Source organism: Neophocaena asiaeorientalis, unplaced genomic scaffold (genome assembly GCF_003031525.2).
Source record: "Neophocaena asiaeorientalis asiaeorientalis breed wild unplaced genomic scaffold, Neophocaena_asiaeorientalis_V1.1 scaffold190, whole genome shotgun sequence".
NCBI lineage: Eukaryota > Metazoa > Chordata > Mammalia > Artiodactyla > Phocoenidae > Neophocaena > Neophocaena asiaeorientalis.
Window position 1 is genome coordinate 4,336,505 of NW_020175017.1, and position 27,002 is coordinate 4,363,506.

Genomic DNA, 27,002 nt, shown 5'->3' on the forward strand with positions numbered 1-27,002 from the left:
TTAGTAATGGTGAAACACTGGAAACACCGTATATGTTCATCAGAGGAGACTGGATAAGACTGGATAAATATAATGTGGTATATTCATATATTTATTTATACAGCAACTAAAATAATAAACTTTATATTAAAATGGAAAGAATTCAAGAATATATGCTGATAAAAACTTGATAAAATAGAAAAATACTTTTTAAAAAAATCATATATAGACTGTAACTTTACACACATTAAACTCATGAGTGGTTGCCTCTGGGAAAGAAGGAACGTAATGACCTTCGGAAAGGAAACAGAATAGATTTCAACTGATATAGTGTGCTATTTAATTTTATGTTTTATGTACCCATTCTCTCTCTCCCCCTCTCCCTCCCTCTCTCTCTCTCTCACACACACACACACACACACACACACACACAGCTACACACACACACACACACACATATATATATATATATATGAAACATATTAATATGGAAATTCTGGGAGGTGATATACAGTATTTTGCTATATTATCTATGTTTTTGTTTCTTAATCTGTAAAATGGGAATAACACTTAAGATTCTTCAAATGATTAATATAAAGCACTTAACATAACATCTGGCACAAAGTAAGCACCCCAAAGTAACTGTAATGATAAATTAAATTTTTTATGATTATAAACTATATTAAAACATAGTATTGACTACTCTCTTTCAAATCTAGGACCATAAGCTTCAAGTAGATATTCAACATTGCCCTGTAATCATACCACATTTCACTGACATTTAAGCAGCTTCACTCTCCTAAATGGCTACTCTGTACCTTTTTCTCCCTCCAAATCTCTGACAATCCCCTCCTCTCCTATCCCAAGTTAATGATCTTGCACATCAAGAAACTTGATGCAGGGACTTCCCTGGTGGCGCAGTGGTTAAGAATCCGCCTGCCAATGCAGGGGACACGGGTTCAATCCCTGGACCAGGAAGATACCACATACCGCAGAGCAACTAAGCTCGTACGCCACAACTACTGAGCCCACGTGCCACAACTACTGAAGCCTATGCGGCTAGAGCCTGTGCTCCTCAACAAGAAAAGCCACCGCAGTGAGAAGGCCACGCACTGCAACGAACAGTAGCCCCCGCTGGCCACAACTAGAGAAAGCCCACATGCAACAATGAAGACCCAATGCAGCCAAAAATAAATACGTTTATTTATTTATTTATTAAAAAAAAAAGTACAAGGAGGGGAAGTGACATAATTCACCTTTAATGCATATCTCTCTACATTAAGTAGCACAAGATCTGCTGAGAATTAAGATTCTCATTCTTCTCTATTAATTCTCTATTCCTAGAAAAGGAGGCTGTGAGGCTAGATAGAGGAACAGAAGGACACTAAAGTCAGAGCACTGAAAGATCAAGAGGGGCACTGAGAGGTCAAGAATACCAAAGGGTGAAAAAATGATAAAAACTGAAACTTTTTTCATTAAAGTATCTGTAGTTTTCTTACTTTTTTTAAACTTAAAATTCTAACAAAATATTTACATGAACTTAGACACAATTACTACCTTTCTTGTTAGATTCATGAATATATTACTCTGATTAATACCCGCACTACATATTATTTGTAGATATAATTCTCAAGAATCAGTTAAAAGACTAAAAGCCAAGAATCCTGCAGATTCATACCCTGACAGTCAAAAAACTATCCTTTAAATTCTAGCATTACTTTTCTTATTTGAATTATTTGTTACTAGTATTGTTGAAACATAGTTACTAATTACAGTTTATAAAAAGCATAAGAATATTTTGATATGCATGCCTCTTAAAATGTATTAGTAACTACTAAATATGGGAGTTAAGAGATCGTATTTTAAGACTTTCTAAAAACTTGCTTAAATTATTACTCTTCAAGATTGCTTACTATGCACAGCTTTGTAAATAAGAGCAAGTACAAAGAAAACAAGGCAATTACTTAAGTGGAACTAAACAGAAAAATCATATATTCCTTTCTTCCAAAAGGTAATTTTAAAATCTAAGAAATTATGTTACCCCAATATATTTTTTAAAAGATAGTTATATAATAAGTGAAAACACATTATAAAAGTATAACCCCTCTGGGTAGACTGCATTCATGACCTCAATTCTTCACCCTTCCTTGTATCCTTGTCCTTAAGAGGTAGAATATATATCCTGCCCAATGGTTCCAAATTCTGTCATGTGACTTGCTTTGCCAATCAAATGTTAGCTACTGTGATTCAAAGAGAGGTTTTAAAAAGCACTTTCATGTGTTTGCTTTTCTACTCCTGAACTTCAACAGGATGAGAACCGCACAGAATAAAGTTCCACTTCTTACGGAATGAAACACTGAGCAAGGTAAGTCACACTGATTAATTTTTTGTTGCAGTCCAATATTTATTAAGAATTTATAATGGGCTTGTTATTTCCAGAACATTTTCCTGTTAAAATTCTAATTCTGATTACTTATGATATGTGAATATTAACTTATTTATATTATTTATCAAGAACTTTTTTTCTGCTTTAATTGTAAAGATTTCTATCTAAATTCATAAGATGAATAAAAATAATCAGAAAACTGTCCCTTAATCTGAATGCTGGTTTATGGGTGTGCTCAAATTGTGAAATAATCATCAGGTTAATATGCTTTAAAACACCTGCACTTTACTCTATGTGTACTGTATCCAGATAAGAAGGGTTTTTTTTAACTTTTGATTTTAAAATAAAGATTCCCAGAGAGCTGCAAAAATAATACAAAAAGTTCCTGCATATCCTTTACCCAGTTTCCCCAAATGTTTACATCTTTCACAAATATAGAGCAATATAATAACCAGGAAACTAACATTGGTCCTATGACTAACGTGTATAGTTCTTGCCATTTTATCACGTGTAGATTTGTGAAACCACCACCACACTCAAGATAACAGAACTATTCCATTACCGAAAAGATCTCTCCATGCTACCCTTTAGTCACATCCACTCTCCTCCCCCTTCCATCCCTAACTCATGGCATCCACTAATCTGTTTTCTAGTTCTATGATTTTGTCATTTCAAGGATGTTATATACATGAAATCATATAATATGTGACCTTCTGAGATTTTTCTTTTAGTCAACATAATGCCCTTGAGATCTATTCAAATTATTGCATGTATCAATAGTTCATTTCTAGCTTGATTCCACCAATGTCAGAGAACACACTATATGATTTCAATTCTTTTAAATTTGTTAAGGTTTGTTTCATGGCACAGGATATGATCAATGTTGGGAAATGTTCCCTTGGGGCGTGAAAAGCATGTCTATTCTGATGATGATTTATCTGATCCATAGTATTTTTGAGGATTTTTTTGGTGGTTGCTCTAGGTATTAACATAACTTATCACTGCTTACTGGTGTCAACATTTACCAATTTGATTAAATTGTAGCTTGACCTAGAACAGGAAATCTCCCAATAAGAATTTTTTAAGAACTGAAAAAGGTGTGTTCATCAATTAGGTTTAGAAAAGAATGTGTAAATAGTCTTTGGTTTTACTAACATTGCATATTACAATACGCTGTTTGGTCTACCAACTAGATTGAACATTATCTAACAAATTCAGCATTAACCATTAACTAACTAAATTTTCTTTTTTTTTTTCGGTACGTGGGCCTCTCACTGTTGTGGCCTCTCCCGTTTCAGAGCACGCGCAGGCTCAGCGGCCATGGCTCACGGGGCTAGCCGCTCTGCGGCATGTGGGATCTTCCTGGACCGGGGCACGAACCCGTGTCCCCTGCATCGGCAGGCGGACTCTCAACCACTGTGCCACCAGGGAAGCCCTACCTAACTAAATTTTCTACTACTCAGATAAACATTACACAGATCACTCAGTTCATCTCTCTCACTGTATATAAGGACTGAGGTCCAAAGAGATAAAACAAGTTTCAAAACACATAAAACGATTAAAAAGAGTGAAGATTAGAAACCAAATTTCTTAATTTCCAGTCCAAATACTTTTTCACCTGAACCATTCTTGCTCTACAACATGCACTCTAAATTATAAACACATAAAAGAATGTTAGATGAACATATACATTACACTGCAGAATTTTGGAAGAAAAGATGATTAAAACCTATATTGGTCTATTAAAAGATTGATTTGCAGCTAAAAATAGTGAAAATAAAATGTTGATCACTTGAAGAAACTAGATCTATACTGTTAACAAAACCTCTAAGTAATAAAAATATCTGAAATATAATATACAGGAAAAAGACAAGTTAGAGTATATCTTTTTTGACTATATAAGGTAAGAACATTCCCCCCACCCCGAAGTATTTAACAGTGCAAAAACAAATGATTCCTTGGAATTATAGCATCATTTAAAATTATTTCTGCTTACTCATCTTAAGTAAAGAAAAAATTTTTTAATTTTGGCCAGGTACTAACATGTTAAGGGAATATATGAATTTTACAAAGTATGCTTAATAGGACTAAATTACAGAAAATCTGAAACAACTACGGAGGCCACATCATTCATAAATTTAGTTATCCTCATTGTCATTATTTTTTAACACAAGTGTTTTAAACTAAAATATTTTAAAATTTAAGAAAAATCTTAAAGACACAATTATTACTGGAAAGCAGGACTCTTCATGAGTCCTGATAATTCAACATAATATAAAATGTAGGTAGGGGGAGATTAGATTATTGCCATCTCTTATTTTATGCAAGTCTACATTTTAGAGCTGAGAAAACAGTGAGAGATAAAAAGAAAAACTCAAGATTATACAAAAAATTAACATCAGTGTTACGATAAAAACCTAGGTCTCCTCCTTCCTTATTCAGTGTTCTAATTTACCAATTAGCTAAGAGTAATACAAAATAAAAGAATCAACCCAGAAACCTGTTCAGTGACTATTTAGATGAAATAGGGATGTACTGAGGGCAAACACAGAATATTTTTATAATTTTACTCTAGGTGAAAACAGGGCTAATAGCTAAATACATTTATCAGCATTGCTCCAATTCAAGTAGAGTCTTAGGAGTCATTTAACCCCACTCATTCATAAAGTATAGGACAGTCTCTAAAATTCCTTTACCCTTTCTGTAGAGTTATCCTATTTCATTAAGATTAGCACTGGCACAGGTGCCCCTGTGTTAAACCAAATGGATCAGTTACATTATTTGGAAACACTCTCTATAGAATGGATATATATCTCTTCTATGAAGACGTTAATTCAGAAGCTCACGATTTTGAATTTTCAGTTAGACTTTGAAAATAATGGACACCAGGTTCCACTTCTAGCATGGCAGATTCAGAAGCTCACAATTTTGAATTTTCAGTTAGACTCTGAAAATAATGGATACCAGGTTCCATTTCTAGCATGGCAGAGTAAGCTCATAACAGACTGACCCTCCTACATATAATAAGTCCAGACAATTTACAAAAAATAACTACCTGTAGTGTAGTTACTATAGAAAACAGTATCAAAGTTCCTCAAAAAATTAAAAATAGAACTACCATATGATCCAGGAATTCCACTTCTGGGTATTTATCCCAAAAAAACCCAAAAACACTAACTTGAAAAGACATCTGCATCCCCATATTCACTGCAGCATTATTTACAATAGCCAAGACATGGAAACAACCTAAGAATTCATTGATGGATGAATGGATAAAGAAAATGTATATACACATACAAACAATGGAATATTATTCAGCCATAAAAAAGAAGGAAATCTTGCCATATGTGAAAACATGAATAGACCTCGAGGGCATTATGCTACGTGAAATACAAATCCTGCATGATCACACTTACATGTGGAATCTGAAAAACCAAAAACCAAACTCATAGAAAAAGAGATTCGATTTGTGGTTACCGGAGGTGGGGGGAGAGAGAAGGGAAACTGGGTGAAGGGGATCAAAAGGTACAAACCACCAGTCATAAAATAAATAAGTACTGGGGATGTAATGTACAACATGATGACCGTAGTTAACACTGCTGTATGATACATAGGAAAATTGTTAAGACAATAAATACTAAGAGTTCCCATCACAAGGGAAAAAGAAATGTTTTCCTTTTTTTTGGCTGAGTCACGGGGCTTGTGGTATCTTAGTTCCCCGACCAGGGATCAAACCCAGGCCCCGGGAATGAAACCACCAAGTCCTAACCACTGGACCGCCAGGGAATTCCCAAACTTTTTTTCTTTTATTTTGTATCTATATGAGATGATGGATGTCACTAAACTTATTATGGTAGGTAATCATTTCACGATCTGTGTAAGGCAACTCATTGTGCCGTACACCTTAAACTTACACAGTGCTGTGTGTCAATTATATATCTCAATAAAACTGGAAAAAATCAAAAAATTTAAAAATAATGAAATAAATAGCTGAAGACTCAGGACCATGAACAAAAGTAGACAGATTTGGGAAAGGAGCGGGAACTTGAAAGAAGGGACCCATATGGGGTGAGTTTTCCTTTATAGTTTAGCCTGAAAGCAGACCACAGTCAAACTATAGCACAGAGCAGTCAAAATTCACAGAACTTTCTGGCTTGAAAAACCAAAGGACAGAGCTCATGAGAGCCAGAGAAGTAGAACCTAAAATTGAGTTTTCTGCCCGAGTCTATTGCTGACCCCTGAACCACACACATGTGAGGCAAACTTAAGCAGTTTTCAGCAAAGGCTAAAAACTGAACTGATATTTCAGCTGCTACCCACCACAGGAGAGAATAAGTCTACAGTTTCACCAACTTAATTGTCTTGTAACACAAAACAAACAACAGTCTTCAGAGAAATACGGTAGAATCCAGAACCTCCACAATGTCTATAATACAATCCAAAATTAATATACAAAGAAACAGAAAAATGTGACCCATTCTTAAAGGGAAAATACAATCAATAGAGGCCATCCTCAAGATGACCTTGATGTTAGAATGACCATACAAGGACTTTAAAGCAGATATTGGGGTTTAAAAAATACTTACAGTGATTTTTAAAAAGTAAGAAATTTCAGCAAAGAAATCAAAACTTAAAAAAAAAAAAGGAAATTCTAGAACTGAAAAATACAATATCTAAAATAAAATTGTACTGGATGGGCTTAACAGCAGAATGGAAGTGACAGAGGGAAGAGTCACTAAACTTGAAGACAGGTCAAAAGAAATTATTCAACTGAAAAAAGAAGGGAAAAAAATTGGAAACAAAATGAAAAGAGACTCAGAGACCTGGGACAACACTGAAATGTCTGAAAAATTACAGGTTTCAGGCAGTTTTTAAAGGGCATGTAAAATTTGTTCCAATTTTATGAATAACAGTCACTACTATTTGAGTTCTAGTCTCAGCTCCTCACCTGGCTGTTTTAACCTAAGATTGTTAGCTAATCTCTTCAGGGACTCAATGCCCTTCTCCATTTAGTAAGGGCACTGAATAGATAAGTGGTTCTTAAAGTTAACTAATCCTCAGAAGCTCCTAAGGAGTTTTTTAGAAATACAGAGCTTACACCTCAATACATAAGGCAAATAGTAACAGCCATAAAAGGGGAGATCGACAGTAACACATTCATAGTAGGGGACTTTAACACCCCACTTTCACCCATGGACAGATCATCCAAAATGAAAATAAATAAGGAAACACAAGCTTTAAATGATACATTAAACAAGACATGTTCAGAAGGTGTAATATAAATCAACATTGTAAATCAACTATACTTCAATAAAATTTACCCAAAAAAAGGTGTAATGAGGTGAAACCCAAGTATTTGCATTTTTTTTTGAAGTTCCCTAGATTATTTCTGATGATAAGCCAAGTTTGAGAATCACTACACTGGATAGTACTTGGGGAGGTAGGCAGAGCATGTGACAGGGACTCTTGGTACTGACAGTTTGTAAATTCTCAAAAGGAATGTCCTCTACAAAGATATACAGAAATATGATATGCAACAAAACCCTGAAATCACGTTCCTTAAGAAAGGGGCTGTAGTTTATTAATCTTTATTTTTATCACAGCTAAACTTTAAAATGAAAGTTACTCAAGAAAAAGTCCTTGAAAAAAGGATGTTCTATGCCACCTGCTAACAGATTCTTAAGTTTTTAAGTCACAGCATATATATTTCTAAATATAAAAACAATACGAAAAAATATTCAGCTTTCTGTGAATTACTGGGGTATTCATTCATTCAACAAATATTTACTGGGCAAGTACTACAGGTCCAGCATTGTTCTAGGTGCTGGAGATACAGCAGTGAACTAAAGTGACACAAATCTCTGTCTTTATGAAGCTGATATTCGAGTGATATCAAGCCGAGGAAAGTGATATCAAACCAAAGGAGGTACCACTTCATAGAACATACACACTATCAAAGCAAAGGCTAATTCTTGGAATTAAAGGTTTTTTTATCACAGTATTCTTACCTCCAACTCCTCAGGAAGCAATCTGAACTAGTATATTTTTTTAATTGTAACTAATTTATACAAAGCAGGCATAGTTCATTTTACATAACAGTGTCCGTGAAACACTATGCATAAATAAAAGTTTAGCAAGCTGAATAATTTAAAATACATCCCTTGAGAAAGTAGGGGAGATTTTAGTTCTATCAGGAGAACAGCAGTTATTGCCTTACTTCAGGATGTTCTACTGTGAGTCTTCTAGTAAATATATTTATTTTGGCAATTAATCTAAGATATACCGTTCAAGGTAAAAAGACAATTACAGGCTTCCCTGGTGGCGCAGTGGTTGACAATCTGCCTGCCAACGCAGGGGACATGGGTTCGAGCCCTGGTCTGGGAAGATCCCACATGCCGCGGAGCAACTAGGCCCGTGAGCCACAACTACTGAGCCTGCACATCTGGAGCTTGTGCTCCACACAAGAGAGGCCGTGACAGTGAAAGGCCCGCGCACCATGGTGAAGAGTGGTCCCCGCTCGCCGCAACTAGAGAAAGCCCTCACACAGAAACGAAGACCCACACAGCCAAAAATAAATAAATAAATAAATTTTTTTTAAAAAAAAAAAAGACAATTACAAGAAGGTGAATAGTATAACTGCACAGAAGTGATGAAGGAATTGGTATACCTAGGTTTATGAATGCATACCAAAAAGGAACTCCCTAAAAGATATAAAACTAAATTCTGAGAAGGGCATGCTTAAGATGATGAGGGGGATTTTTTTCACTTTCCTAATTATACATTTCTCCATTGTTTGGATTTTCTAACATAAATATAAACATGTATCACTTCTATGAGCAACAAAAACAATAAAGACATTCCATGGGGCGGCGGGGGGGATGGGGGGGTGCAGAGAGGACAGCCTTCTGTAATGTGAACAATTATCCCTAATTATTCTATTTGGAAATGTGTGTATTGTTGTTTTCTAATACATATCATGGCTTTTCTTAAGACAGGGCACACACGTTCTCCTCTTTTCTTCCATTCCTATATGTTGCACATACTGCTTGCCTTTCAAATAAACATACTAACATACTCTTTCCATACCTGATGAAGGAATCATCATCCTACGATCTTGTTCCCAGGGAGGTGAAAGGGACCCAGTGTCAGAAGATGCTCTATGAGGATCAGTTAACCTATCAGAGCTTGATTCTCCTCTTTCATTGGTAATCTGATGGTCCAGAGGATTCCCTGGGCCTCTTGAGCCTAATTAAAGAAGAAAAATACAGCTATGTTTTATCTAAAAAAGTATTACAAGATCCATCATCAAATAAAATCCAGACCTTTTTAAAAAGGAAAAACAATCAGATTCCAACAAAGTTTCCCTAAGACACATTAGACTGTAACTCTATCCTACCAAAGCCATTTCTAAGACAAAAAGGAAAAAGTAATTGTCATGTACATAAGCAAACACTTGCCTATAAAATATTTTTAAATGTTATCACCATCATTATTTACACATAAAATCAGTGGTTAAATTGAAAATTATAACCACTAAGTCTGAAAAATAAGGGTAGAAAGTAAATTGCAAAGCAAGAGATGTCTATACCAGATGTAATAATTACAAAATCAGGTTTTTGTTGCTTAAACTAATATGCCAATAGTCAAAAAGCACATGATGCCTTTAAAACAGTCATCTTAGAGGCTAATATACCTATTTCAATATTTCTGAAACGACTCGAAGTTTGTTTGTTTTTTTTTTTTGCGGTACGCGGGGCCTCTCACTGTTGTGGCCTCTCCCGCTGCGGAGCACAGGCTCCGGACACACAGGCTCAGCGGCCATGGCTCACGGGCCCAACCGTTCTGCGGCATGTGGGATCCTCCCGGACCGGGGCACGAACCCGCGTCCCCTGCATAGGCAGGCGGATTCTCAACCACTGCGCCACCAGGGAAGCCCTCGAAGTATTTTTTTAGAACAACTCTTTTAGAAATGTACTCAGATTAACTTAAGAGCCACTCAAAAAACTGGATCTTAATGTTGTAACATGACTCTCTACTTCTGCCCAAAAATGATTTTAACCAGTCTGATTACAAACTTTATATCTGCCAAATAAATCTGGCTTTAAATGGCTTCTAGCAATTTCTAAATATCAAATTCACCTTCAAAGACAGCTCACAACTCTGAAGGCGAGTCTAAAACAAGAGTTTCAAAAACAACAGCACTGTCGAAATAAACACTTTGAACAAGGTAACACTCATTTGGATAAGAAAAACTGACATGCTAACATTAATAAAGAAGGGGAATCATTTTAAAGTTCCTTTCCTATGATCACAGAAAGAATGGTACCTCAATTAATAACCCATATTCAACTAAAATGAAAAATATTAAAAAATTTTTAACATTAAATAACAAAATAATACTTCATCTGTCATTGAGGGGGGAATGAGTTCAAAAAAGTTTTTAAAAAATTGCTTTAATAGAAATCTTTCTACAATGCTTCCCACATTTCAGTACCTCCTTTAAAAGAAGAGACTAAAGCAGAAACTAACACACCACTGTAAAGCAATTATACTCTAATAAAGATGTAAAAAATAAATAAATAAAATATAAATCTTAAAAAAAAAGAGAGAGACTAAAACTAATATGACCTTTTCATGGTAACTTGTACAAGTAAGTATAACCATTTTTTTTTTAATATGTAGTAATCTTTAAAATTGTCCTATCTACTCTCTTTTGTAGAGTCAGGCCAACTGACTTTTATATCAGAACGTCAACTTTTCCTTATTCCTTCTAGCATGTTCATCTTTCTAATCAGTTCATTAGAAGAAAAAGGCTGGGAAAGCAGAAAATTAAATCAATGAGACATGCGCAAGAGTCCATTAGGCTGTTTGTCTAGAGTGAAGGACAGATCTTTAAAGGAGACATTCAAAGGCTTTCTCCTGATTGTTTACTTCCAGAGAACAAAGTACAGGCCAAGTGACTACCAGGTGAAAAACTGCAAACATGAAAACTCTAAAGGTTAAGATTTTTCATTCAGTCCAAAAGTTACATACAATTTACTCTAAAAAGAAATTATTTTCCTATACTCAACCTTATTCAAACATATATCTCATCCAAACTTTCAAAAAAAAAAATGATAACAAGAGGAAGGAAAGGAAAGGAAAGGTCATTCTTCTCGGGTGGGTCACAGAAACTTTTAATTCAAAACAACTCTTTTTAAGACCTGCTGATAACTTACCTAAAACTTCTGTAGCTTTTCTAATGAATAGTAAAACACACTTGCAAATGCTAACCACACTGTATCTTGAAAGTAATTTTAAAAGAAAGGAAAGTAATTTAGATAGGAGAGGAGAAATCAAAGGTAATTTTTACTGTTATTCCAAATATTCAATTGACTACAAGCAATCCTTGACTTATGTCATTCAACTTCCAGTGATTCACATTTGCAGTTTTGCCAATTATATACCCTTATTTCTAGGGCACTGTTTTTCAGACTGCTGGCTACAACCCACTGTGGTACATGAAATTAACTTAATCTTAACTAGCATTCTTTTTTAATGAAATGGAATAGAACTGACTAGAAGATATCAGAAAGCATCAAAAATAGTAAGGGTAGTGCTATTTCATGTGACTGGTTTCAATTATATTTATGTTGGTGTGTGTAATATGACATGATATAAACACAGATTTGGTGCTAAAAACCTAAGACTCTTGATTTTGTAATACATAGGTTTGAATTTTGCTACAACTCAAGGGAAAATTTTAAAGTAATTTGACAAAGTAAACAAAATATAGTTGAGAGATCAAAAGAGTAAAACTCCAGATACACAGGTAACATCAGGGTAAGCGCTGATGAGGTAAATGCAGAAAGATCAATAGCTAATGCTTGGGCTTGAAGTGGCTCTGGAAATTCTCAAAAACACATAAGAAGGTAACAAAGCAGACAATTTGGGGTCAGTTTCTCAAAGTATTAACAAATGATTTAGGTCTCTTTTAGGTTCCCATCAAAACTCTGCCTTCAAGAGAGCACTTCTGAATTCCTTTTTTTTTAAAAAAAAAAAAGGATCTTTCACTTGTTGATTTTCTACCATGAAAAAGACCATGATAATAAGGTAAAAAAGATTTTTAAAATTCTATATTCCAATAATGTTTCATTAAAATACAATCATATGTATCCTTTATAAAGTGATATATAGTATAATACAGTTTTTAAGAAGTTAAAATATGATTTTAAAAGATATATATCAAGTCCTTGAACAAAATGTAATCCATTATAACAGTGTTTCTAAGGGAAAAATATATTCAAATTAGATGTCACAGAGCTCCTTTTCCAAACAAAAGTAACCCAGAATAAGTGCAAGGAATGCCTGTATTTTGCAAAGGTTTATTTTAAAGATCATTTTAAAGATAAGTTGAGATGAAAATATAAAGTAAGGAAGAAATCTAGAGTAATAAAGATGTTTAAACAATATACCTCTTCCTCCTCCCCCTGGAAGCAAAGGTGAGAGTCTGAGTGGACCCTCCAACAAAGTTGGAGGGGAGAGAAAAGCTCTCATTTCAGGTGAAGGTCGACCCAATGGTGAGGGACCATATGGGGAATGCTCTGGAATAATTAAAACAGCATATTTAAATTCATAGTTTCAATTACCTACACTACAGATTAGAATCCCATTTCAACAATTACCTTCGGGTCATTCTATTGCCAATTTAAGTTTAATCCCTGTCTTAAATACTAATCATGCCTTGGGTTTTGCTGATATGGGATAGAATTAAATATTGAACCCTCTGTTTTTAAAGTCTATCTACCAAATGGATACTTCAGTCAATAAAAACATCATCTCCTTGGTAACTAATACACTTGAATAACCATACAATATTAAGCAAAGGACATCATATTTTAGAGTAGTAAGAGGACTTGAGGGGCATGAAGTTTGTTTGGTTTTGTTTTGTTTTTAATGGCAGTATGTTTCCAGATATTTAAGCTGGTGAAGGTTGTAACATGGAAGGGCTCTGTTTAAATCAGGGCCAGCCCCAGATAGGCTGTGCTGGGCCATGAATTACTTGAGAAAAGCTCACATTTTGAAAAGTAGGAAAAAAAACCCCACAAAATACTCTGAAACATCAGAAATTACTTTTGATTCATCACCAGTGAAAATTCAGTTTACATAAAATAATTCATTAAATAAATCACTTTATCTATAAACCATATAACCAAGAAGAGCCTTATCATTTTACAAACTTCACCATTCTCAAATAATGGTTATACTTCCAAAGATCAAAAATCAACAACATCAAAAAACAAACAAACTTAAATGCCACCAAAATAACACTTTTCAAAACATGTTAAATTTTATTATGTAGCTTATATAATATTCAAATATAGTTACAACAAAAGATCAAAGCATAATTTACCCTGAGACTTTTTTGCTTTAGATTCAGATAAAAATTCCTTCTGAATAATTCCCCCCACTCCAGATTTTGTTCCTATTTGAAATCCATAACAATCTTCTATTTTTTAATGTAGAAATACTTTCATTTTAATGAAACTGGACTCTCAAAAGTGATTTTTATAACTTTTCAACAGTTATTAAAAGGGGAATCTACCTATATAAAAATAAGTTTGTTTTCACTGCCCTAGAAGCTTAATTCCAATTCAACCAAAATTATTTGGAAAAATTTTAACTATTTGGAATAGTATGAGATCATAAAGATGCTAACTCATTAATGAATGGACAGAAATATTAAATACATCTTACAAAGAACTGTTTCTTTTAGGGATAATTAAAGAAATCAAAACTCATATTATTAAGGTTTTCCCAACTTTTTAATGAATACTTTTAAATAATTTAAAACCAGTTGTTTTAATCTTATTTTTATAATTCAAGCAAATTCCAAAGAATAGTTAATATATAAACAGTCACAATGCTATTCCATTTAAGCAATCCTTATTCATTCCCCAAAAAAATAACTAATGAGTACCTTACTATGTACAAAGCACTTTGCTTCTCAAGGAGCTCAAGGTACTAAACATACTTTATCTTACCAAATGCCACTGAGAAAAGGAGGCAGCCATTATTTACATTATTGCGAGAGAACAAAACTCAGAAAATTGGGAGACCATGAGAGAACTCAGATTAGAACCCTAGCTCCAAAATCTAAAATATTTATTAGCAGTGTTAATTCACACTAATATAAACTATATATGCAATATGTATAAAAATACATGCATTTTAAATGAGGGATTAAAAAAAAAAAACTACCTCTGCCAAATGCTGTATTTGGAGCATCAAGTGCGTAAGGATCTTTTTCTAAAAGTTCAAATTTAAACTCTGTTTCAGTTAACCTGCAAATAAAGAACAAACATCTCTAAGTTACTCATCCAAGAGAAGCACCCACATTTCAAGAAACTGCCACTATTAAGTACAAGCTACTCTTCACTATCTCAATATCTACATAAGAGAAACAGATCCTTTAAAATTATTCTGACCAAAATACCTTTCCATATCCCCCACTATTTATTTTGGGGTAACAGGTTCCTTTTTGCCTAGTAATAGTGATGTTTTGTTGAGGCTTGGAATTGTTTTGTTTTGTTTCTTCAAAAACAGAGTATAAACAGTACTATATCACAGAATCCAAATTTTAGAAAGATCTTGAAGGGTCCTCCAAGGTCAACCAGTTCAAGTCTATTATTTTACAACTAAGGAAAGTGAAGCTAGCAGTTTAAATGATTTATGCAAAATGGAAGTACCAGGATTAAAACACAGGGCTCCCAGCTCTGAGTCCCATATGCTTTCCATTATAATGTTATCCATATGATTCCAATCATAACATAAAATTGGAATCTGATTAACTCATCCCACTATTTTACTCCTAAATTTTTTTATCTGAAAAATATGACATTTTAAAAGAATCTTATTTCTAGTTCTTGACCATCAGATCTGAAATGATACATTTAATCATTCAGTTTTCATTTGTGAGTAGAAAAGACAAGAAGACTAAAACTAATACTGGATAATGTTAATAGTACATTCTGTCAAGAAATTATAACACTATGGGAAGACTTTCACAATCTTCATAGAAAAGCGTTTACTCTTCCCTTCGATTGTACACTGTACCCTTTTATCCTCCTATTCATTTTGTTATTGTAAAGCAATGCCACCCAATGCAATAAAACCAGGGAAAAAGAGAAATAATAAACATTCTATCCACTTATTCATTAAAAGATGCTAATACTCTGAGAAGTACTGTATCAGAGAGATTCATCCTGTCTATCTCCATCTCTGGTAATCTCCTGCTACCTACACTGGTTTAAAAAAAAAATTTTTTTTTAAGTTACTTTTTACAAAAGAATCTGTGAAAAGTTTCCTTCTGTTAGAGTAACCTCTCCAAGGCAAGTGTTTCAAACAAAAATCTAGTAACTCCTAGTAAAACTAATAGATACTTTACCACTAGATATGTTGGGTTCACTGAAAGCTTTCTTGTTTATCCTTATAAACTTTATCCTTATAAAGTTATCCTTATAAAGTTATCCTTATAACTAATTACTAAAATAACAACTAAGAATAAAAGTCATAACTAAAGTTTTTAAAGTATTCCCACTAAGATACTTACTTTTGTCTGTTGTGAGCATTTTCTTTCCTTAAATCATTGAGGTTTCTTTCAGTAGTTCGAGCTGCCAACTTAAGGAAAATAATATATCTTTAAAAACATTTATGAAAACTTAAAATGAAAGATAAGCATACATATCTCAATAATGGCATACAAATATCCCAGTCACTTAAGTAACTAAGTATCCATTTCAGTAAACTCAATGTAAAAAAATTCTAATTCAGAAAATTATTTTAAAAGGGAATGAGTTTCATATAACCAGAAGACATGAGCCTAAGGCTGCAGTTTAATCATATACTTGCAAGAAATGCTTTTAGCTAGATGTGAAGTCAAGGATTAGCATTATTTGGTGTTGTAAATATCCAAATAAAATGACAAGAGCAATGTAACAGGACCCAAGCTTAGGAATTGAGACTCAGGATCATTATGCATGGCTGCATTGGCTATGGAACAAAGTAACCGTCTCTGGAAAGAAATCACTATAATTCTGTGAACCTATAAAGGTCTAAAACAGTTTCAGAGCTGGTAAAGGCCATTTTTTTTAATGGCTGAATATAATCAAAGCATGCTGTGTGTTTATTAAGTACACAGCACCGTATAGATACATTCCTTTAGTCTTTTACATTTGCTTAGAGACACTTTCATTTAATAAAAATCAGAGTATATATGTTTTAGAAAAAAAAGCTTACACTTATACCAAGAACATGCAATATACCCAAATAGTTGTGGGCAAAATTAAGCTTGTATAGAATACTGCATGTTTCCCAGTTATTCTGTGGACTCTCCAGATTACAAGCAACAGGGTGTAGAACATCAGACCTGCCAGATTAATGCAATCCACTAGAGCAAATGTAACGATCACAAAAAGGTAGGTAAATTAACGCAGTCTGTAACTTTTTACAAGTAAAAAGAACTATATTATCAAACGTGTTCCCTTAAAATGGTGAACTGCACCTGAGAATTGACTTTAACTGGGCAAATATTCACCAAAAATGTAGCTTAACCACATTTTAGCACTCAATATCAAAAAAATTCTATGTGTAAATCTTTTACTGATATATAATTATATAATCAATTTTGTACTAACAAAAAAGAATACTACACCATAACAATTTTAGTTAACAAAATACCAATTCATTTCACTTTTAATAATGCAGAACTAAAATCATTTCTAAATGTTGTCTATAGTGTAACATATTTACTATTAAGCATATGGCAAAAAAAATGCATAGTTAAGTCAAAAGTAAGTTCTACTCTGATTATAGTATCGTATATATTAAAGATATACCTACAACAGAGAAATACAAAAATAAACTGATGGCAATGATTCATACTTGAAAAGTTTATACCCAAAGGTCAGCAAAAACTGTAATTACAGTGAATAACTGCACTGTATTCCAAAACATTCGTATTCAGATATTAAATATGTACAATATGCAAAAAAGATTCTATTAGGAACAGGTGTTATGGAAAATGAAACAGTCCCTATAAGCTTAAATCTGTGGTAAGGACAAATATAAATGACCATAGTACCTGCCACAGGATACAAAAAAGCAAAGTACTATGACAGTTTGAAGGAAGAAAAGATTAAATCTAACAGGATGGAGCAAAGAAATGCTCAATAGAGAAAGTAACATCTGAAATTATGAAATTATTTATAACAGTAAAATAATGGAAACAAACTAAAAGTTTATAAAATGAGAAAGGTTTATATAAATTATAAAACATTCATAAAAAATATCTATGATACATTAAGGAAGCAGGGTATAAAACGTTAATATATGATTTTGTTTTCTTAAACATATATATATATGCTTTATGTCTAAATGTATCAAAAAAGTATGGAATAAATTAAAGTAATACTGCTGATTACTTCTTTGTACTTTTCTACATGGTATGAACTTTTGTTCAATAAGTATATATTATTTTTATAAAATCTGAAAAATATCTTTTCAATTTGAGACATGAAGGGCATATTTTCTGCATGTTTTAATTTAAAATCAATGTCATTATTTACTAAACAAGAGATTCAATGTATTGAAAAGAAAAAGTACAAGACTTATGAATCTGAAAGGTCAATTTTTCAATTTCCAATCTTCCCTCTCTAATCATGTGACCTTGGGCTATTTCCTCACCAGTAAGACCTGAATAATAATACCTATTTTACAGAGTTTCAGTGTGGATTGAATGAGTAATATATGTAAAATGCCTTTAAGTGCAGTGCCTAGAACATAAGAGATATTAATTAACATCAGTTCCTCTCCATCTTGAAAAAGTAATTTGCATCTGAGTATTTAGAAACTGGTGAGAGGGCTTCCCCGGTGGCGCAGTGGCTGAGAATCCGCCAATGCAGGGGACACAGGTTCGATCCCTGGCCCGGGAAGATCCCACATACCACAGAGCAACTAAGCTCGTGTGCCACAACTACTGAGCCTGTGCTCTAGAGCCCGTGAGCCACAACTACTGAGCCTGCGTGCCGCAACTACTGAAGCCCATGCGCCTATAGCCCGTGCTCCACAATGAGAGAAGCCACTGCAATGAGAAGACCGCGCACCGCAATGAAGAGCAGCCCCCGCTCGCCGCAACTAGAGAAAGCCTGTGTGCAGCAATGAAGACCCAACACAGCCAAAAATAAATAAATAAATAAATAAAATTTTTTTAAAAAAGGTGAGGAGTGGTGAAGAAGACTAAATTCATTTCCAAGCCCAGCTTATTAATTCAAAAACAAATCTTCACTTGACCACTCAATACAGAAGCATACAAAAATCTCAAAATTGGGAAGGACCTTGATATTCAACACATATAATCTCTCACTGTAAGTTGAAATCTCCATTCCAAGAAACATCCATGCCTAAAAACAAAAATACCTTCCAAGCTTCAGTATAACAACAGTGATAATTTAACAGTTAATATCTACTGAGTGCTTACTATATGTCAGGTACCTGGCTAACAGAATTATCTTATTTAACCATCACAATAACTCTATGAAATAGGTACTAATGATATCCCTGTCTTTAGGTAAGGAAACTGGTGGTAGACGATAGAGTCAGAATATCAACCAAGACAGGTTCACTCCAGACCCCATATTCACCCACTGTGCAAACTGCTTCCCCTTGAAGACTGCAAGGGACAAGTCTTCCAAAGGCCAGCTATTAACAATAGTTCTTCATTTTAGAGGGATCATCCTGATCACTAGTCAAAAACTACATGCTTATCACTTCCTCATACAGTTCCTCTGGAGCACTGACATGTCATTTCTCATGATGGTCTTTTTCCTAATGTGTAACAAGTGATTCAACAATGAGAATCAGACACCTGAACTGTATAACTTTTAGAATTAGGAGGGGCTCTAGATTATTACTGAGTACAGTCCCATTGTTTTACAGATGAGTAAACAGGCCCAGAGAATTTTAAGTAATTTGTCCACAAGTAATTAGTTGACAATCCAGTGCCTGAAACAAGTCCATGAACACTACCTCACCTCCCTCAAAGAGTATAAGCTCCTTGCTAAGAAGCAATGTGCTGAAAGCGGAGAAGGAAAGGTCACACTTTGTGCATAACTGTATCATAACAAAGTATGTTCATAAGGAACATAATTTCACTACTGGTGAAATTAAAAGAAACTGATTTCTTTAAACACCACCTTTTTTCTCAGTTTTAAAAGTGTACTTTTTACACTGCTCATTTAAATTAGGAAAAAGAACAATTTGATGAAAAAGCCTAAGAAAATTTAATACTTACCCAATTATCATGTGCTTTTTTCTCATGAGAAATAATCTGAAAAAGAAAGTCATTAAAATAGTACTGACAACAATTTTTTTCAGTAAAAAACATTCACACCTACCACTATGATTTAGTACGCAACTCATAAACTCAAAAATAACTCAAGCATCTCTAAAAAGTCAGCAAGTAACATTTTAAAGCAAATTTTCATATACATATGATCTACTCTATTATACTTTTAAACAAAAACGGAATGTAAAGACAACTAAAATTTTTGTCTAGTAACATTTCTATTTTACATAATTATCAACTACAACAGGAGGTGCCAATTAAGAGACAACTAGCCAGACTAAACAAAGGCCCCAAAGCTGATATATGTTTATTTATTTATGCAACCCAAATTCCCAAATCAGCATCAGTTCACATGGCAACTTTAAACAATATCTTTTGTTCCAGAATCTCTGCCTACCTAGAAATGTTCCACAGCCATGTGCAAAACCTTAAGAGAGTAACTATACTCCTGCATCAAAACAGATACCAATTCAAACAAATCACAACTGTTTTAAGTCACACACACACACACACACACACACACACATGCACGCACATACCTACCTGTCCTTGATAAGAATGAATGGTTCTCTCCAATTCTTCTTCTAGATCTTTGGCTCGCTTTCTATAAAGAACAAATAATCATTCTACTATTAACATATACTAAGAAATTATAGAACACACTATCTCTACTGAAAATATTAATTAAAACACCTAGAGTGCTTTGTTTCATTTAACTCTAGAACTCCACATGTTAATTACCTTTATGAGGTTCTAAAGTATATTTTTTCCTGATATAATTTCAACATTAATTAAGCTTTAGGAGTACTACTACTTGGGTTTACCTAAATCAAGATCATGAAAAGATTAGATGGTATACTGGCTTATTTTTATTTTTAAGAAGCATAGTATTGGGAGATTTATTCAGACTTCATATAATCTTAATAGAACTCTAGGAAATTAATGATCTATAAGAAATAAATTGTTATTTATTACCTTTATAAGACTAAAAAGACAATTGCTTCTTTTGGATAAAATTCAAGCTTACTCTTCCCAATGTAAAATGAAGTATCACAACTATTTGGAATACTGTTGAATCTTGCCACTTATTTTCTCTGGGTTTTTATTATATCTATTATTTTACCTTAGCTCAGTGAGGATTGAGCTAAGGTAAAAACTAGACGTACGGTCTTATAAACACTTCTTCATAACTTTAATTAAGGCTTACTCTCCTTTTGGTGGCATACTTCTCAAATTGATTAACATTATATACATTCTTCCCCATGTGAACCAAAGAGGAAAGACCTTAAAATTAATCACATTCATAAAGTTCTTAACATTAACATAAAATAGGATCGCTCATATTCAAATCCAACTAACGTGAGAGATTTAAAATCGCACACACTGAAAGTGCGATTCCTTTCTATATTTTCTGTGTAATTACATAATAGCAAGACATCTAAGGGAAAAATAATGAATCAAAAATATGTGGGGTTTTTTTGGTTGCTTTATTATTTTTTCTGGTATTGGGCTTTTGGATACTCTTCCCACCTCAAAAGAAAGGGGTAAAATATATTCAATACCTATAGGTCTCCAGCTCTTCAGCTGCATGGCTGATCTTTTCATCTGCTTTGGAAAGTTTCTCCTCTTTCTCTAACCGGTAGTTTTCCTCTGCTGTTAACTTCCTTAAAACAAAAAGTGTTTTATTTCTTTTACTATATGTCATAAAATAATCAATAATCAATTACTGCTTCCCATAAAGCAATCTGCAAATACCAGTAAAAACATCACATGCCAGAAAAAAATGTACCTGAGTGTGGAATTTAATATTATAAACTCAAATTGTAAAGCATCTTGTCTAATACAGTACTAGTAATACAGAAGTTTCAAGAGTTTTCTATAAGAATTTATCACAGAAATAAGATTATCAAAGGTAAATATTAATAAAAAATATTATGACTATATTATTTACCAAGCTTTCTAGTATAAAGTATTACATTTATTAGACAAGAAGTCACCAACTAATGAACTATGTTTCAATAATTTTTAAATTGATTGTTAGTTGTTAAAATAGTGATTGGGCTTCCAGGCCAGGACACACGCACATGCACACACACACACACACACACACACACAAATGAACCCAAAGTAAATAAAATTTAGTGTCCAACTTACTACTTCTACTTAACCATAATAGCTAATTTAATGAGCCCTTGAGCATGTGCCAGAAACTCTTCTTTCACCTCTATATATATTATCTTATTTAATTATCACAATAGCTCTACAAGAAGGGTACTGTTGGGCTTCCCTGGTGGCGCAGTGGTTGAGAGTCCACCTGCCGATGGAGGGGACACGGGTTCGTGCCCCGGTCCGGGAAGATCCCACATGCCGCGGAGTGGCTGGGCCCGTGAGCCATGGCCGCTAAGCCTGCGCGTCCGGGGCCTGTGCTCCGCAACAGGAGAGGCCACAACAGTGAGAGGCCCGCATACCGCAAAAAAAAAAAAAAAAAAGAAGGGTACTGTTTACAAAAAGAAAAATGAAGCCCAGAGAAACTAAATAACTAGACCAAGGCATACAGTCAGCAGTTAGTGACTCCATTATACTACATCACCCATGTTGTTTCATACAGTATCATTAATAACACTGGTCCCTCAAGATATACTTGTTGAAGGCCACAGGAAAACATATTTGGAGTCCTACCTATGGATGCCTCACCTTTTTCATGAGCTTTGGGGAAGAACATGACAAACCACTGAAGAAATTCTACATGTCAACAATAAATGTTTTATATTCCACATACTACATTACCTATTGCTTAGGAAGCACTCCCCAACTCAATCGTTTCACAGGTGTTATAAGAAAATAAGTCATCTCCTTAGGAAAAGCATTAAAGTGTAGTGGGCTTGGAGATGGAAGAGAGGTGTGTTCTTACTGTATAGACTGTATGATTTAAAATGGCCAGAAATTTATGACACCCCTCCAATTGAAAGGTAAACTCTATGAACCCTCCTCTTGAATTTGGGTAGGCTTATAAAGGATGGAAATTGAGAACTGAAAACATTTCAAACTAATAAATGAAATCGCAATGTGAATAACAAACAGGCATACAGCTAGGATTTCTGCTCAGCTTCCCATCCTTACTTTGAGTATCTACAGAGAATACTTCTTTTCTTTGAAAGTTTAAACATCACTCATTAAATTTCCATAATCAAACATATATTTTTTTGTTCAGAAGATACACTCAAAAGTATTCCTTTCACCTCAAATAATCCATTATGTCCAAAATTTACTCACAGTATCTTTCATCCTAACCTAAAAAGAAGGACTCATTCCTAGGTTTACTGACAGAAACCATGAGGCTACCCTCATTGTAGCTCTTCCACTTTGTCAAGTTTATTTCTCTTTTATGCCTGGAGCAGTCCCCAATGGCCCAGAAGTCCATGATGAATAGAAAGGTTGTAAATTCTGAACTGAATCCAAAGCATGATTGAAGTACACAGCTTGGTAGTCAAAGAGCCTAACAAATCACCTAGCATCCTGATGTCAGTGAAGTTTTAATATTCTCTACCAGTTTCCGAACACATACAATAGAATCTCATTATTCTCGCTAGTTATGGTCTATAAAGTCACCACAAATCCTAAATTAGCAAATACTACTCCTAGGGGAAATACAGGGTTAGATTCCTATGAGCTCTGATCACAGCACTTTTATCATTAATACATAACCCTGTTGTATGTGTTTCTGGTTAAAGACACCTTATTTAATATATACTGCTGATTCATAACAAGGAACTCATGGCCCACAGCATTATAACTCATGCCTGAACAAAGTTTATCTGCACATGTATTTTCTCTAGAAGGCGCACCCCTGCCTTCCTGCACTTAGCAACGCTAGACAGCACTTCAGTACTACACTTGGGGGCCATTTTAAACAGCTAAATCACCAAAAAAATAAAAAATTAAGATGTGGCCCTAAATAAAGAACACTTGTTTACAGAATGAGAGCTGAAACAAGAAGGCAGAGTTCTTGTTCGACCTCAACTGGGAACATGCACACTGGGCAATTCAAATTTTCTGCCATTCTGTGCAAGTTTGCAAATGACCACTAAAGCTTTGCAAGTATTGATTTTTTTAAGATATTTTTATATACGTGTTTATTTATATTTATTTATTTTTGGCTGTGCTGGGTCTTCATTGCTGCGCACGGGCTTTCTCTAGTTGCGGCGAGTGGGAGCTACTCTTTTGTTGTGGTGCGCGGGCTTCTCACTGCGGTGGCTTCTCTTGTTGCAGAGCATGGGCTCTAGGCATGTAGGCTTCAGTAGATGCAGCAAGCGGGCTCAGCAGTTGTGGCTCGCGGGCTCTAGAGCACAGGCTCAGTAGTTGTGACGCACGGGCATAGTTGCTCCACGGCATGTGGGATCTTCCCGGCCCAGGGCTTGAACCCGTGTGCCCTGCACTGGCAGGAGGATTCTAACCGCTGTGCCACCAGGGAATTCCCACTAGTATTGATTTGGGGTTACAAATAAATTTTCACAAGTAGGTGAATTTACAAATACAGAATCCTCGAATAATGAGGATCAACTGTAAAAACTTGCATTAAGTTATAAAGAGGCTTGAAAGTCTGTTACATTTTATTTCCTTTAATGACAAAAAAAATGTGATATAGTGTTATTTGGAAATCTGGTGTCTCCAGATATTTTATTTCCTTTAATGATGAAAAACATGTGATATAGTAGTATTTGAAAATCTGGTGTCTCCAGATAGATATCTCAAGGGTCTTCTGTGTATCTATGCATTCAAGCATCAGCATACATACACATACATACACATACACACACACACACACACACACACACACACAAACACAATCTTTCACTACAATATATAAAAGCACTAAACATATTTATTCATATATTCAACAAATACTTATTGAATAACTACCATGTGCATAGTTTCAGGCACTGGGAATACAGACGAGAAGAGAATGAAGTAATTATCTCATGGAGTTTACATTTAATGTGGGGAAGATTTTTTTTAAAAAAAGATACTCAATCATCAGAGGATAATGAAGAAAAATAAAGCAAGATACAAGATAAAGGGATAGGAAGGGGCAGGTATTATTTTAGTTACAGTAGCCAGGGAAAGATTCTTTGAGGTAACACTTGAACCTAGACTCAAGTGAAATGAAGGATTGAACCTTACACAGGGGAATAACCACTCCAGGCAGAAGGAACAAGTGCAAAAGGCCCTGAGCTACAGATGTGCTTGGCATGCTAAAGATCATCAAAAAGGCCAGCATGGCTGGAAGATAGTGAGGGAAAAAGAAAATGAATAAGCTAAAATTAAAGAGGTAGCAACAGGCCAGATCTTATAGGGCCTTGGAGGCCATGATAAAAGCTGTGGATTAAATTCTGAGTGTGATGTGCAGGCACTTGGAATTTCCAAGCAAGAGGGTGACAATACCCATAATTTATGTTTTAGAGGGCTATGCTACTGAAAACACATGCAGGAAGTTAAGAGTGGAAAGATGGAGACTACCCATGAGGCTACTGCAATAAACCAGGTACTAACAGATGATGGCTGGGATCAGAATAGCAGTGTGGAAGGTGGTGGAAAGTGGTCAGATTCAAGACATAGGAAAGCTGACAGAATCTGACAATTGACTGAATGAAAGAGAGAAGGCAAGGATGGCTTAAGCACCTGCTCTGAACAATTCAGCAAATAACACTGCCTTTTACTGAGACAAGGAACACTGGGCTGCAGCAATTTACACAGGAGAGAGGAATCAGTTTTATATATATCCGAGATGGAATTAATGGATAGTTCAATTAGTAAGATGTCCACCCAGATTCCCAGACCTAGCTTGCAATATTGGGAAGTTTAATTAGCAATAATTTGCTGACTACTTATTAGAAGTTAAAGAGGATTTTGTGAACCAGCCTGGAAAGTCTACTATCATTTATATTTTCTTCCTTGAAGAAAAATGTGTCAAAATCAAATAACTTTCTTAAAAATAAATTGATGAAAAGCAACCCAGTCATAAATTGAGAACTGTGAATAAGCCACATGCATATGCAACATTTTTAAGCTACTTTACTTCCCACTCAGTGGAGTTACCAACATAATTTTTATTACCTGTGAAGTGTCATTTCATTTTCTTGATACAGTTCAGTCATCACTTTAAGTTTCTGCTGAAGCTTTTGAGTCTCACTTTCAAACTGTATATTTTCTGACTGTAAAGATGCTTGTTCAGTCTGGAGGTTTTTAATACACTCTACAGAAAAAGTTTTTAAATCACAATTAAAGGAGCAAATATTCTAAGTTGCACAGTAACATTTCATAAAAATAAAAATTACCAAAAGTAATTAATAAACTAAATTCTTTGCAACAGAAAATTTATAAGGTATTTTATTCACCTAAATACCTTTTAACATTTTAAAGAGCTATATAAATTATTATAAATTTTTTTATTATTTAAAGATTTACTTTAAAAAAAAATTTCCTAAAACCTTCAATATTCTAATTCTAGCATCTAATTTTCAGTTTAGGAGACAAAAGCCACTAAAATTCTCAAAATTTTGGTGATGAGGGTTTTGAAGGCAAATATTTTAGTTCAATATTTTCCATGAAACTACTTCCACATGATGAATAATGCATGTTTTTTATCTAGTAAAAACTTTATCCATTAATACTTAACTTCAACTCAGCCTCTTTTTAAGCCAAAATTTTGATATGTGTTATAAATCAAGCCAGAAATTTGGATCTTCTGATAACAAATGCTCTAAAGTCTTGCTAGTTTAAACCATATCAAGACTGGAAAGAAAAATACCAATTTTAGCTTTGTTTCAACCTAAAAGAATTATCTATGGAACTAAAATTAACAATTCTAATTAATTATGAATATTTTATAATTAGTGCAACCACTGTTTTTAAAACCTTATTACTCTTCCAACATAACTTAACTCCTCTAAGACTGAGGTGATATCTCCCCAAAAGTGTGTATGAATCACCACTATACCATATATCTTAAAACAAGGCAAAACACTCTGCCTAAAGAGGGCAGTTACAAAATCATAACAACAAGCATTAAAATTTTATTTACATGTAATAGTATATAATTATTCTAAAACATCTATTAATTAAAAGTACACACCAAAATGATAGTTTAAGTAAATACCTTAACATTGAATGATTAAATGTGCAAGAAATTGTTCACCTGTCTTTCCACAGAAATTTTTAAATCTATATCAGTTAAAAAGTCTGTTGAGCTACGCT

At 34.1% G+C, this 27,002-nt stretch overlaps 1 protein-coding gene across 9 annotated transcripts in view; it reads right to left on the reverse strand.

The window, feature by feature from the left end:
• The window catches only part of MIA2 (MIA SH3 domain ER export factor 2), a 105,311-nt gene that overhangs the window by 11,186 nt on the left and 67,123 nt on the right, over nt 1–27,002 (reverse strand). For 7 of the 9 annotated variants that reach the window (XM_024762032.1, XM_024762029.1, XM_024762028.1 and 4 more), the window contains 8 exons: nt 25,863–26,001; nt 21,311–21,412; nt 20,292–20,352; nt 19,695–19,730; nt 15,957–16,024; nt 14,606–14,688; nt 12,820–12,948; nt 9,452–9,610 (listed from right to left, as the gene is read on the reverse strand). In XM_024762032.1, coding sequence (XP_024617800.1) covers nt 9,452–9,610; nt 12,820–12,948; nt 14,606–14,688; nt 15,957–16,024; nt 19,695–19,730; nt 20,292–20,352; nt 21,311–21,412; nt 25,863–26,001 — 777 coding nt within the window. The remainder of the gene's footprint in view (nt 1–9,451; nt 9,611–12,819; nt 12,949–14,605; nt 14,689–15,956; nt 16,025–19,694; nt 19,731–20,291; nt 20,353–21,310; nt 21,413–25,862; nt 26,002–27,002) is intronic. The other 2 variants (XM_024762033.1, XM_024762030.1) reach the window with 1 other exon arrangement.